General features: G+C 35.8%; 3 protein-coding genes across 3 annotated transcripts; all 3 read left to right on the top strand.

Annotated features, from left to right (window-relative positions):
• Window positions 1-3,475: 3,475 nt before the first annotated feature.
• Window positions 3,476-5,773, top strand: LOC135074865 (lactosylceramide 4-alpha-galactosyltransferase-like). The gene is made up of 3 exons (XM_063969247.1): window positions 3,476-4,269; window positions 5,043-5,167; window positions 5,547-5,773. The coding sequence occupies exons 1-3, from the start codon at window positions 3,593-3,595 to the stop codon at window positions 5,771-5,773; spliced, it is 1,029 nt and encodes a 342-aa protein (XP_063825317.1). The 5' UTR covers window positions 3,476-3,592.
• A 716-nt stretch (window positions 5,774-6,489) lies between these two features.
• Window positions 6,490-8,039, top strand: LOC135075051 (lactosylceramide 4-alpha-galactosyltransferase-like). Its single transcript, XM_063969420.1, has 3 exons — window positions 6,490-7,231; window positions 7,360-7,481; window positions 7,740-8,039. Exons 1-3 carry the CDS (start codon window positions 6,513-6,515, stop codon window positions 7,967-7,969), a joined length of 1,071 nt encoding a protein of 356 aa, XP_063825490.1. The 5' UTR covers window positions 6,490-6,512; the 3' UTR covers window positions 7,970-8,039.
• A 1,683-nt stretch (window positions 8,040-9,722) lies between these two features.
• LOC135074864 (myoneurin-like) lies at window positions 9,723-13,478 on the top strand. Its single transcript, XM_063969246.1, has 8 exons — window positions 9,723-9,946; window positions 10,216-10,351; window positions 10,513-10,639; window positions 11,703-11,830; window positions 12,161-12,270; window positions 12,635-12,869; window positions 13,116-13,198; window positions 13,376-13,478. Exons 1-8 carry the CDS (start codon window positions 9,831-9,833, stop codon window positions 13,476-13,478), a joined length of 1,038 nt encoding a protein of 345 aa, XP_063825316.1. The 5' UTR covers window positions 9,723-9,830.
• The last annotated feature ends 636 nt before the right edge of the window (window positions 13,479-14,114 follow it).

Raw genomic sequence — 14,114 nt, 5'->3', positions numbered from 1 at the left:
TACTTTTATTATAGACCGAAATTAAAAAAGTGGAAAAATGTATAATATGTATCGAAGCTATTTTTTAAAATAATTTGTTTGAATTCATTACATATTTGCAGCAAGTTACAGATTTAATTACTGCTAAAAGTTACAATTTTAGCTAATTTTGAATTTCAAACTTGCAGAATATAATAAATTCAAGGTTTTAAAAGTAGCTTAGATATGGCTTTAACTATTTACAAACCACTTTTTTATTTCGGTTTGTAACAAGAGAAATCACGAAAGATTATCTGTGGCGCAAGTTTTAGAGGGTTAAGTAAGCTCCTTGAATATTTTTGTTACTATTACTTAAAAAAATAGATTAAAAATGTACTCTTCGTGCTTTTTTCAAAGCAAAATCTTTTACACAATCGTCGATATCAAATTGTATCTCATTTTCAATTGCCAGTATAGCTAGATTTATTAGTCTCAACGTAGACATAGTCGACCTTTTTTTTTCTTGTTCATGCAATGTTTTTTTTCTTATCCGCCGCCCCCTTTCATATGCCGCCCGGGGCCATGGCCCCCCCTGCCCCCCCCAAGCTACGCCACTGCATTGATGAAAGAGATAGATAATTTTAAAGCTAAACGGAGTTATGTGATTCTTGTTTTATTTGCAAAATGTACTTCTAATTTCGATAGTTTGACTCTTTTTATCTGCTTCGAAGTGAAATGCTCGTGCGATTCGTTCTACAGAATTGCCACCGTTCGCGTTAAGGAGAGCAGCTAAAATTGACACAAAATAATACAATCAAGTAGCTTTAAGCTAATAAAGTATATTTGCATTGGGCTTAAGGTGCATATTTCTTCTTCGATTCGATGTGAGTGATTCATTTCTTCGCGTAGTTGATAATCTGAAACAGAGAATTTAAATTATGCATCTTACACTAATGACACAAGGAATTTATTTGTTTGATGGTATGCATTATGTCGCCCAAATCTTTAGACCTTTGAGAATCAGCATTGCGTGAAATTATATAGGAATTGTATAAATGCATTATTATTACAATATTCGGTGTCAATTTTTAGCAATTTTAAACTATTACAACGACATCATAAGTGAGCCTTTTCAATGGCAAATAAAGTGCCAAGTGCTTAATTTTGAAGATCCACTCTCTTAGAGTTTAGTTTATCTGTGGGCTAAAGATATAATTATCAAACTTCTTTGTTTTATACTTCAATTTTTAAATACTGCTGATTGCGTATTTACAATAATTTACTGTGTAAATACGCAATAAGATAAACGCGCACATTAGTTTTTAAAATTTAAATGTGTACTCGTATTTATCAATGAAAATACCTGTGTTTAGTTCTTTTAGCACTCACGAGTTGGCGCTACTGTAGAGTATGGTCTTAGCCTAGGCTAGGCGCAGACCATCGATTTTTCGTCGGCCTATGTTTAGTCGGGCAGTTGATCAGTATGGGCATGTATGGAAGTGCGCACATTACACCGATATGATTTGGCCGATTCTTCATACAATTTAAAATCGGGCACAACTATCGGCTAACTAAAAATCGGTGGTCTGCGCCTAGTCTTATTGCTAGTGGCCAAGACAGTAATGCCATCTGGAGAAGCGATAGGACTATCGCATTTTCAATTACCAGGATGGCGCCACTGTAGACTAAGGCCCTGACACTTGCCAGTAGTGCCAACTGTTAAATATAACAACGGTAGCCCTTTTTTCTTTACTATTATGTGCTATATTAAGTATGTGAATTGGATTTCCAATGTTTTAAAAATATGTTCCCTGAAATGAATGTGGTTTCAAGCAAATAAGGTCCTAATGCCACAGGCATAAAGGTTATGTTTCATTGACCCCAGTTCTATGCTATTTATGGTAAAACCTTATTTAGTTGATGGTGGACGTATCTCACCCTAATACAGGCGTGTAGTAACCATAAAAGTGATCATAAAGTAAATTATTATTTATTTTGGCGTTTATTTTATTGTATTTGTACTTAAAGTCATGCTGAAGCAGTATTTTATTATTAGCTTTTTAATTTGGCACGGATATATTTGGTTCCATGATTTCAAAAAAATGTGAAAAGCAAAAAATATGTAATGAATAGATAGTTTCCTCTTAGTATCATATAATTATATTTAAAATACTTTAAATTTTGTATGGAAAACAACGTGTAAAAAGGCGTGGGAAGTTAAAATTATACATAATTATACGGAATCTAAGCATCCGTCAAACATGCGTGTTCGGCTGCTAGAATTTTTGACAGTTAAAGATTTATACTTACCGCAGCGGTTGAGTTAACCGCGCACGTGGCGGCCGTGACGTCACATCGACACTGCCACGGACGGGGCAAACAAAAATGTAGGGCCCGCGAGTTGCGCAGTTAACTCGATCAGGTTAATACGAACAGTGTAATACGATCCTAAAATCAGTTCTTTTTTGTCAATTTTTTGACAATCATTCCCTTAATAAAGAAAGTAAAAATACTTGGTCACTCTTCGATATTATTCACATTATTTTATCAATTGTATATCGAATTATTAATAATCGTGATGAAAGTATGTTATGGTACAAAGATGTATGTAATTTTATTATTAATTAATTTTGTGTTAGTTGTAATTTGAATTTATAATAATTCTATAAATGCTTTCCAAAGTTATGTTTATGTTAGGACTTGCGTAATGCTTATTTTTAATATCCCTATGGCAAATAAATGTCACACAATTTATTTAGGGATTTAATTTGAATCTTTATTCACATTATTTTCTGGGATTTAATTAAAACGATATAGCCAACTTATCCTATGTTTATAATTAAGTAAAAATATATATTTGATTTCAGGTCGCTGTGTGAATTTTTATTTCCATTTTACGTAATCGATAATGCAGTAGCATGTCTAGATATAAACGAGTCTTAAATTTATTTATTCATAGGGTTTTATTTTATCATGATATGGCACTGTAAAATGTAATTTAATTATAAGTTATTGAATGAATGCGGAATAAAGTTATATGATGTTAAAATATGTTTTATTTATGAAGTATAGCAATGTAGAAAATAAGTACGGGTAAAAAACTTTCCTACTTCATTAGACGTTTCTTTACGTTTACGTTACGTTTCATTTTCTTTTTACGACTACAACGATTACAACGAATGATTAGGTAATTATTAATGAAAACGAACACATAATTAGATGCCACTTTATTTGTGCCGTTATGGCTGTTATCCATTATCTACGTTAAAACACTATAAATTAAAAACAATCAACACGTCATCCAAACTAATAACATTCACAGAACTGATCTATTTTTAATGATCCATCGCTGTCATCTTTCTAAAAATGTCTACAATTAATGTGTCTGCTATAAAAGTCTTCGATGGGAACATTAGAGGGTAGGCCGTGGCGTGCGATGGCACGTCGCAATTATGTTAACCAATGTCAATCGATTGGCCACTCCACAGATGGGTAGACTCCCATGTCGGCTTTCAACTGCGCGATTACGTCCATTACCTTTCGACACCTCAGTCATTAACAAAACCTTCCATTACCAACATGTAAGTCACAAGTTTCAAAGAAACCAGAAATAACGGAACATGCAACATCCAGAATGTTCCTAAAACAAGCCAAGCGACACGCAAAAATCATCATCGTAGCACTTTCAATTCTCTTCTTGATAGCAATCCTGAATACGGACTTATCGCCAGATCTTTACTTCATACATTGGAAGCCGTTGGAGAACATATCCTGCCACTACTTAGAAGCTGAGGATGTGTTACCATCAGCAGACAAAGTGAAATTCTCGTCCAAATCCATATTTTTCCACGAGACGTCATGCAAAGGAGGTCTAGATGCCCGTCAAGCTTGCGCTGTCGAATCGACAGCTAGATCTCACCCTGACTGGGAGATAAATGTCCTTTTCACAGCTCCAGCGACTAAGGACACTTTAATAAACAACAGTGTACTTCTGGGGCAATTCCAGAACGTGAACTTCTACAGGATTCACGTAGTAAAATACGCAGAAGACACCCCTTTGAAGAAGTTTGTAGCAAGAGGAGCACTGAACAGGACTCGCTGGCGTATCTCGCACGCGTCAGATGTTTTGAGATACTTATCCTTGTACAAATGGGGGGGAGTGTATTTGGACTTGGACGTGGTGGTGGCAAAGCCTTTGGGGTCCCTGGTGAAGAACTGGGCTGCTAGGGAAAGTGGTATAGCTGTTGCTGCAGGAGCAATGGCCTTCTCTGATGATAAAGTAGGGAGACAAGTCGCTGAAGCTGCTATAAGGTAAGCATTTTAATAATTACATACCGTAATGTAAACACATTATTTGAAAAGCGGTCATGTCGATTTTGAAAAGGATTTTACTCTTCAACGAAAATCGTATGATCGTAATGGCATTTGCCGCTTGCAAACATGGTCTACCTACATTGAAGTCCCAAGCCTAACTCAACGAGAAACCAATCTTATGCTAGTTTACAATTAAAACTTTTCTTCGCTAGTAACACGGATATTACTAATGGATGCGACAAAAACAAATAAGAACATCGACTCCAAGGGCATTTCTACTTAGACTCTAATGAAGTTGACAAAATCGATCGAAAGTTTGACCTCAGCCGATTAAGATTGATTAGTAGGTAGTGGTTGTGCAATTACTTTTATACCTATCTGTCTATTATGTTATCGTCAAAAATTTGTCAAACTTCATACAAAATGCACCGGTTATCGTCATAGTTATCGTTATATTTAGGTGGTGCAACTCAGCCTTAAACACACGATGCTTAAACCACGCTTAAACTAGGACATGGCGGATTTGAATCCCGCTTGAGCCAAATACTTTTTTCATCGAACTGGACGTAGTGGTTCAGAACGGACTACTATGCCGAGAGGTCCCGGGTTCGATTCCCGGCCGGGCAGAAATTGAAATGATAATTTCTGTGACGGGTCTGGGTGCTATGTGTAGCAAGTATGTGTACTCGTATTTATTATTCTGTTGTCTACTTCCCATACCCAAGAAGATTGTTTTGGACCAGATGATAATTTACCTAACTTGTCTTCAGGGATATTAAGTGGAACTACAGAGGGGATGTGTGGGGTCACAATGGGCCGGGTGTGATCACGAGGGTACTTAAGAACATGTGCTCAACCACTGATGTGTGGAAAATGACTACTGCGACGTGTCATGGTAAGCCACCAATCAGTACCTTAATTGCAGTCTGAACTTAGTATTTAATATTTGGTCGTGATTTGAGACGCCCCTTAGGAGGCTTACGTTTAGCAATATGGGTGAGCCTACCTATAATAGGTACCTACCCTTATTATCCGTTAGGAAATACAATACTTAGCCACTACCGGCCGATGGAGAGGGTTACGTGAGGCCAGAAGACCCGGGACCTATAACCCTCTAAAACTTGACGGTGTCCTCCAGAGCCCAATGACCGTTTTATTGGGCTCGCCGCAAGTTATTTTCCTAACGACACTCATTCGCGGCTCAGTTATCTACCTAGGTATGGTAGGCTACCCTACCATGGGTTGAAATATTTTAAAAAATTAATATCTTCCAGGTTTCGAAGTATACGGTCCCGAATACTTCTATCCTATCGAATGGCAAAAGGCTCACGTCTATTTTGAGAGAGGACACATTGACCTGGACAAGGCCTACGTGTACCACGTTTGGAACCATTTTAGCCAGCACTTCAAGATACAGAGAGGATCACCATATGATACCCTCGCGAAAACGTTCTGTCCGACCGCTTATAGCATATTCGTGGATGAGTTTGGACGACTCTAACACTGTAATCAAGTAGGAAATGCAACACAGTTTTTTACCTGGTTCATAATAATTATCCTATTTGTAAAATATCATATATATTTTTAATAAATTAAGTTCATTATAAATAATTATAGCTTTATTATTTACCTACCTATCATAGGCGAATAATGTTTATGGTTTCCAGCAAAAGTGTCGTGCTGTTAAGATAAAATTAAATTATTAGAAACAAGGAAGTTCTAAGTATAGGTTTAGCTATGATGATTGCGTAACTCAAATCATCGTACATAATTATATTCATTATTTTTCCGTGAGTGAGTGAAATAACCGTATTATTATAAACAAACTAATTACTTATTCGTTTAAAGATTTTCTTGCCTAACTCCAAATGCTGTTCAGATAAAAATAGGACTACATCCTGCCTGTTCCGATTAAAGTGAACTGCGATATCATCTGTCACTCGTGGCTTTTACATTCATTAACACATCATTTATTATATTCATTAGTGAAAATAAATTGAGTGTTTTTAACAAAAATATAGAATATAATATAGAAGATAATTTAATAATTTTGGTAAGTTCAAGAACATTTTTTTCTAGTGTCTCATTTAAGTAAGTGCGCCATTGTTACTGCCTTTCCCATTTCATAATCTTGTTATTTTTGTAATAACCCTGAATCTAAGTTAGCACCTACTTTCGATGCTGAATGTTGATAAGTTTTTATGTTTTTTATTGCAGTGTTTGCAAGATTAGCTAATTTAATGTTCGTAAGAAACAATCGTGCTACACATGTGTTCCTGGATTTATGTTGTAAGAAATGCTCTTACAAGACGATAATATCGGTATTAATTACCGGAATAATTATATTTATTCTAAAAATACGAGACTCTCCAGAAATGTACATAATAAAATGGAATATGACAGAGAATATATCGTGCCATTATTCCACCGAAGATGACGCGTTGCCATTGGTAGATGAAACATTCAATCCCCCGGAGAAATCGATATTTTTCCATGAAACATCTTGTAGAGGAGGGCTGAGTTCAAGACAGGCTTGTGGTGTGGAATCAGCAGCTAAGGCACATCCAGACTGGCAAGTAAACGTGTTCTTCAGTGGACCAGTTTCCGACTTCATTCTCAAAAGGAGTTTCCTTGCAAAGCTCCTCAAATACGAGAACGTCAAGCTAATGCGTATTCATCTGCAAGAGTACGCTAAGGGAACACCTCTGGAGTCTTTAGTCGCCGCTAGTCCTTACAAAAAAAGCGCTTGGAGGATTGAACACACTTCTGATGTTCTACGCTATCTTACGCTATACAAATATGGAGGGGTTTATATGGACTCGGATTTTGTGGTGGTAAAACCCTTTGATGATCTGGAGAAGAACTGGTCCGGCAGAGAAAGTATTACTGCCGTTGTCTCCGGTGTCATGTCGTTCTCAAGGGATAGCCTGGGACGCCAAATGGCTGCAGCTACGGTCGAGTAAGTTATAAGAAAGATATTTTTTGCTTTTAAATAATGCTTAGTACTAATCGTTACGCTATGGGTCTATTAATGGCATAATGTATTACGTACAACGTATTAACCTTTTTATGTTTTATTATTTCCAGGAATTTTAAAAAGAATTACAATCCAAACTATTGGGGGTATAATGGCCCGGGTGTAATAACGAGAGTCGTAAAGGAAATGTGTTTCAAAACCAAGAAGAAAAAATGGATTCACGGATGCAACGGTATGAAATTGCTGAAATGTTCTTTTGTGAATCTCAGCACTAGTTAAAAGTAGCAATTATTATAAAAATCTTTCTGGTGCATTTAAAAAAACTAAAGTAGATTAACAAGTTAATTTTTTCGTGTCAACATCTGAAAGTTTTTTGAATATTGCCGCTCTTTCCACCACCTTTCATTGGTCAGACTCAAGTAGCTGTAGTAGCAAGAGGAAATTATTAAAATAAGTTTATGTTTTTAGTAATAATACATTCATATTCCAGGCTTCAAAGTGTACGATCCAGAGGTGTTCTACCCGGTGTACTACAAACAGAACCGACTATACTTCGAGGCCGGTCGCAACCTGACGACTTCGGAGAAGACATACGCCCACCACATGTGGAATCACTTGACCATGAAGTACAGTATTCCGAAAACATCGCCTTATGCTCAATTGGCAAAGCAGTACTGTCCGACTGTGTATGAAATGTACGGAGATAGCTTTGGTGTTTAATGGAACTAAGTGATTTGAAATGTTTATAAAATTGAGGCAATGATCAATAAATTGTATTACATTGAAACCACTAGTCTTACTGTCTTATTTTCCTTGATCTAAGCTTAGATTAATAAAAAGGATCTAAGTTTTTAGGCAGGCAGAAGCATGTACATAGTTTACTAGTTCTTCTTACAAGAAATTATTCTTAGAGAGAAGTTATTTTAAAACACTAAAAAATCGTGCCTTACAGCAGACAAATAAGACACAGTATTTACACTGGGAAGTACGATGGTACGAATCTGTATTAGCCTTCTATACAAGTATTATAGCTTAGCCTTATGTTCAGATTAATTATGATCTTTCTCCCAAATACTTCTATAGCCTGACCAGGAACATAAAAACCCTCGCCATGTCGCGGAAAACTAATGGTACTAATACTATATGGCCATCAAGCTATACAATAAATTACCACTGGAAATAAAAAACGAACAAAAGTACACAATTTTTAACAACAAGCTAAAACAATTCTTAATAAATAACTGCTACTACAAACTAGACGAATATTTAAATAACAAACCCTATAAAACAACATATAAATAAGACAACAAACTAACTTTTTATACTTTTTAATTTTTTATTAAAATACCTCATTATGGCGCTCTGAGTCTTTAGCAAATATATTATATATAACATAATATATTATATTCAATAGAATATTTGATTTAATATTAATGTAACACTCATACTTACTTATTTATAAAAATAAATAATGTAGCCCTCCCATCAAACCTTTGCAATGCCTTAACTAGGTAACTAAGTAATAAGCACATGTATTAGTGATAAGACCTTTAATGTACACTTAGTAGGCAAATAAACAATTTGATTTGATTTGATTCTTTTAATGGCAACAGTAACTGAAAACTTCATTGACATGTCACCTTGCATGTCAGTCTACTATTGCTGTCAAAGTGTAAACAAACTTTATTTTAAATGTGCGCAATTGGTTTTATGAATTAAATTGCTAAAATATTTTTATAGTCGTGAAAGAAAAGTGGTTCACAATGTGTTAAAGTATTTGTCGAAGAGAAATACTAAGGGTTCGGACAATATTTTCATTGAATAATGTTTCCGACAAAGGTTGTCAAATTGACTGTCATGTTTATCGTATAGTACAGTCCACTATGAAAATTAGCTGTGGTTTGTTTCAACTACCTATTTTAAAAATTTTGTCACTTTCTAAGTGTTGAATTTTATGGGATTGGGAAAGAAGTACCGAGTTTGAAGCGTTCATGAGCAGACATTGCAGTTGAATATTCAAGTTCTGAATTTGATTATTGATGAATAATAAAATAAATCTACTAGCTCGATTGATGGTTTCATTTAATTTATTTAAATCAGGTTACCTATAATAATATTTTTTCGTTAATTTATGAAAATATCAAATTAGCCCGTAATCCTGAATCCTGATACATAAAGTTAGCCTATTAATTTAACACAGGTACGACTGTACTCAGTGTTGCACTATCAAATGCAATTGAGGCGCCTCTATGCCAGGGTTTTTATGTTCCTGGTCAGGCTATACTATTATTATTAATCGATTACAATCGATTCAGTTTGACATTTTGACTTAAATCAAACCAAACGTTAAAATAAAACTGTGACTTCTGTCAAATTGTTGTGCTGATTTGAATTTTGTAGTTTAATATTTACCTACTTTTTAATAAAATTTTGTGAATGAAATTCTTTTTCAGATTATGTTTTTAGTAAACAATCTATGTAAAACTAATCTTGTTCAGGAACAACAAATAGTTGCACCATTATTTCGACCCTCGACCCGAGTGCAAACCCACTGTCTAATACGATTTTATATCAAAACAACATGACTTCTTCAATTTTAGCTCAAAAGTTAATTTCAACTAAAATAGGGAAATGCGAGTTTGAGAGAGTCAAGTGGATGAGGTACTGTAACGCTTCAAAGCAGAACAAGGTTGCACAGTAAGTATTAGTTTGGAAACAAGAGAGAACGTCAGCTCAGGGCTACAGAAACTGCCACATAAAGGAATTTTCTCTTTAAACTGCATGCATAGCGATTATTATCACTGTCTTCCTGTTACCTTAACCTGATATGCTAGAGCTTACACTACCTTGATTAAATATCTACACTGCACAAATTACAGTTAAAGTTAACAACACAATGATAGGTTGATATGTAGTCTTAGTGTCTAGGTTTCAAATGTTCTATCTAGTTTATTTACCCTTTGCAGGAAACTTAAAAAGATATTAGAAGAGCAAATATCAAACAAAACTTGCAGGCTCTGTCTGAGCCCTGGGGGAGAAGATATATTCCAATCTAAGGAATTTGATTTGGCAAACAACATCAGGAGTATTTTAGGGGTTCAGGTATGTTTTTGACTGCATAAAGTAAATAATGAACTTAATTTAAAGTGTGCAGGAAACAGGTTCATAAATTTCTAATGGCACAGAAGAGTTTAGATTTTGTAAATCAATAAAATTATTGCCGATGAAAATAGAACAAAGTTACAAAACTTATAAATTATTAGGTATTTGAAGGTGACGGTAAACCGCAACACATATGTTACACATGTAAGGACACAGTGCAGAAGGCAGCGGAATTGAAACAATCCACTGACGTCATACAATGGCAGTTGCAGCAGGAACTTGACATGAGTAAGTAGATCTGTTAAGGCCACTAAGTGTCAGTGAACCTGAATCAGTGTTAAGTATTCAGATACCACCCGATCGAGTCCTCACTGGAATGCGACTCCCTGGCACACCTCCTCACATTCACTCCGTCCGTACGGGAGCGTTAAAGTAATGTTACAGTCGCCAGGTGCACAGTTAACCCAACCGGGTTATAATCACAGCGTCTACCAGGATGTGATCTATGCCAGTCTTTCCCAAAGTGGGCGATAACGCCCCCTTGTGGGCGCTGCAGGCTTAAAGGGGGGCGGTAAGAGACCCAGAAAAAGAATCGGGACGTTGTGTAGAGGCTTGGGAGGCGTCATTTACTAGGAGGTCTCTTAGACATCGACTGAGCACTCGACTCTCGACTACAAATGGGGGCGCTAAAAAGAATTTATTCTCAAAGTGGGCAGTAGATAAAATAAGTTTGGGAACCGCTGATCTATACTATTGATATGACACAATGGATAATATACTTAAATATTTAGAAATATTGTAAAAGTAACTTACCTGACATGTACCAGACAGGTATTTTGTCCTTGTCCAAATGTCCATGTGTTTCAACTTCATTATTTCACACAATTTGATAATTTTTTTCACATCTCTCTCACTAATCACTAATAAACTAAAACCACACCCAACATTTGTATCTGATTTTTTCTGAAAGTACCCTCAAGTTAGGTAAATGACAGGTTAGATAAATGTTAGGAATGACATCTTAGCAACTTATGAAATACTGCTACCCTACTGCTGTAAGAAAACTGATTGCAGGTGATTTCACGCGTCAGACTCGTCGACCTGACATATAGTCAAATTTCTTCGAACTTCTTTCTATCCATTTTTTTTTTTCTCTTTGCTTCTACGTATAATTAAAATTTGTTAAATTTTATACCCCTTGGTTATATAGAGGTGAAAACTATAGGCTTTGACCAACTACACTGTATCTATGCAATTTATATATTTGTAAGCTGTTTGTTTTCTGAATAAAATAAAATAAAATAAAATAAAATAAAAATAAAGCCTCATTTCTATGAAATTCTTTTTTCAGTTAATGAATGCACTGCTGAATGGGAGCCAGAACAAACCAAAATTCATGGAGGGTACTTTGTTGAAACCAAAACGAAGTTATTGCGGGAGTGGATCTGTTCTAAATGCAATCGAGTATTCCAAAAAAGGGTAAGGATTATATCTTAAATCCCTATAATAATCCCCTAATTCCTCTAACTATCCCAAAGAATCTGATTGTGGAATCCTTATTATGTAGGTGAATTACAGAAACTGAAATTAATTAAGTCCGATAGATGGCGCTTTTTACTGAATTAAGTTATAATCTAAATCCTAAAATAGGTTGTATTTTTGATAGGCTAAGTTTTTTGCCTGCCACTGACTATAAAGTGGTTTAATTTAATCTTTGGTTCACGGGTTCGAACTTCGAATCCCACTATGAAAATATGTACAAGCTCAAGCATTTATTGGTATTTATCTTGGAATATTTCAATGTTCCAGGAACTTTTCGAGGAGCATGACAAGCTGGAGTACTGTCGCCGAGTCAAGTGCTACGTGTGCGAGACTTGCGGCATGGAGCTGAAGACGCAGACGCGACTCCGGAGGCATTGGTAGAAATATCATCAATTTGTTTCGATTTTCTGCTTAGATTAGGGCTATCGTTTTTATACTTGCAGTTGGCACCACTGGTGATTGACATGACCCTACTCTGCAGCAGTGGCGCCAACTTGGAGAGTGCACATGCGATAGTCCTCTTCGCCACAAGCAAATAACACTGACCTTACTCTAGTGGGCGCCAACTGATGAGCGCTAATACGATAGCAGTCATTGAAAACCACTAATAATTGTATGGCGTGGCTCGCGTGCTGTAGTTATTTGTACCGATGTCTTGTGCTAGCTTTTGTACTGATGATCTCCAGGCCAGAAGCTGGATACGCCCATATGTCTAATTATTATACCCACATTTCTCTCCAGGCTAACGCACTCCGCAGAACTAGCGTTCTCCTGCACCCGCTGTCCCTTCCGTTCCCGTACCAAGTTCGAACTCAACCAGCACCTACGTCACGGGCACACGGCGGCTCGGCCCAAGACCTGCCCCTACTGCCCGGCGGCATTCCGAAGTGCCTCCAACCTAGCGTCTCACAAGAAGATGCACTTCCCACCAGCTTTCCACTGCAGAGTATGCCAGAGAGGGTTTAAGTTCAAACAGGTATAAGATTGTCCTAACAGTAGTTTAGGTTTACACGTAGGTTGCTAAATTACAACTACCTTTATGGTGCCAGTGTGAACAGTGACTGAAAGCCTTCGATTTTGCTTCCTTAATGCGTTTAAGGAGCACACCAATCTAGTGTGCAAAATCATCAGTTATCAGTTTACCTTTATGATCATTTTACCACTGGTCTAGTATACATATTATTTAAAAATCAATTAGATAAAAATTGTTTTATTTGTGCAGGCTCTCCAAAACCATGTGGCCACTCAACACAGCAACGCGAAGCCCTTCAGTTGTGCAACTTGCGGTGAAACATTTTCAATCAGGTAATTACTAATTATGAAATATTTTTATGTTTGTGATTTGTATAACTATAATTTATTGTTTGTGTGTAATTTAAAAGCCTAGCTTTATGCAATCACAATATTCAAATTAGAACGAGATACATAATTTCTCAAAATGTCCTTTAATTTGTGAAACCTATTACTTACTTATCATTTCAGAAAAATGATGCGAAGACATGAACTCAAGGTTCACAATCGTCCAAAGATGAGGTCTGGAACGATTCCAGGATACAAACAGCAGCTTGACGGATCACAAACCTGAGGGACCTACAACTAATTTTGTTCTATTATCACCAAAATAAGAATAAATGGATGTAATAATTAATAAAGTTGCATTGTCTAACTTTCTGTGAAGTTCAAAACTATATTTGTATAAATAACTAGGATTTGATCTAATGATGTAAATTGTCTTTCTTGAAGTTGGTTAGTTAATGACTATAATAAGTTATTTATTTATATGCTTAAGTAAACCTAAAACATTAACAAATAGTAAACAAGAATATTATATTCAATCACCTCTTTTATGAAAATTCTCATATCAAAAATGCCATTCTACCCTTAGATTAATAAAACCTAGATGGATAGTCTTCATACAAACGCTTCGTCAAGAGTGAGGCAAAAATCTTATGTCATTAGTGTCAATTTTGTTGGGGAGTGTAGACAGTGAAGGCGATTTTCCCGAAAGTAGGGAAATTTTTAATACGTTTTTAATTATTTTATAACTAACAAAAACAAAACGCATCATGTACTTATTTATTTATTGAATTCAAAGTACCTACCTAATTACAATAAGATAAATCGACTTAAAAGTCTCGATTTCATAAAAAAGGAAGTGTATTTGTACGGCGAACAATTGGGAAATAAATTTTCTTGTTACTGGTATCATTCCCGTATTTAA

Source organism: Ostrinia nubilalis, chromosome 9 (genome assembly GCF_963855985.1).
Source record: "Ostrinia nubilalis chromosome 9, ilOstNubi1.1, whole genome shotgun sequence".
NCBI classification, from domain to species: domain Eukaryota; kingdom Metazoa; phylum Arthropoda; class Insecta; order Lepidoptera; family Crambidae; genus Ostrinia; species Ostrinia nubilalis.
Note: the sequence above shows the minus strand (reverse complement) of the source record. Positions and strands in the feature narration are given on the sequence as shown.

Coding starts and splice junctions, on each gene's coding strand:
- LOC135074865 (XM_063969247.1), top strand. CDS start 3,593: ATGTTCCTAAAACAAGCCAAGCGACACGCAAAAATCATCATCGTAGCA. Junction 4,270..5,042: donor GTCGCTGAAGCTGCTATAAG/GTAAGCATTTTA, acceptor ACTTGTCTTCAG/GGATATTAAGTGGAACTACA. Junction 5,168..5,546: donor GACTACTGCGACGTGTCATG/GTAAGCCACCAA, acceptor AATATCTTCCAG/GTTTCGAAGTATACGGTCCC.
- LOC135075051 (XM_063969420.1), top strand. CDS start 6,513: ATGTTCGTAAGAAACAATCGTGCTACACATGTGTTCCTGGATTTATGT. Junction 7,232..7,359: donor ATGGCTGCAGCTACGGTCGA/GTAAGTTATAAG, acceptor TATTATTTCCAG/GAATTTTAAAAAGAATTACA. Junction 7,482..7,739: donor ATGGATTCACGGATGCAACG/GTATGAAATTGC, acceptor TTCATATTCCAG/GCTTCAAAGTGTACGATCCA.
- LOC135074864 (XM_063969246.1), top strand. CDS start 9,831: ATGACTTCTTCAATTTTAGCTCAAAAGTTAATTTCAACTAAAATAGGG. Junction 9,947..10,215: donor AAGCAGAACAAGGTTGCACA/GTAAGTATTAGT, acceptor TACCCTTTGCAG/GAAACTTAAAAAGATATTAG. Junction 10,352..10,512: donor GGAGTATTTTAGGGGTTCAG/GTATGTTTTTGA, acceptor ATAAATTATTAG/GTATTTGAAGGTGACGGTAA.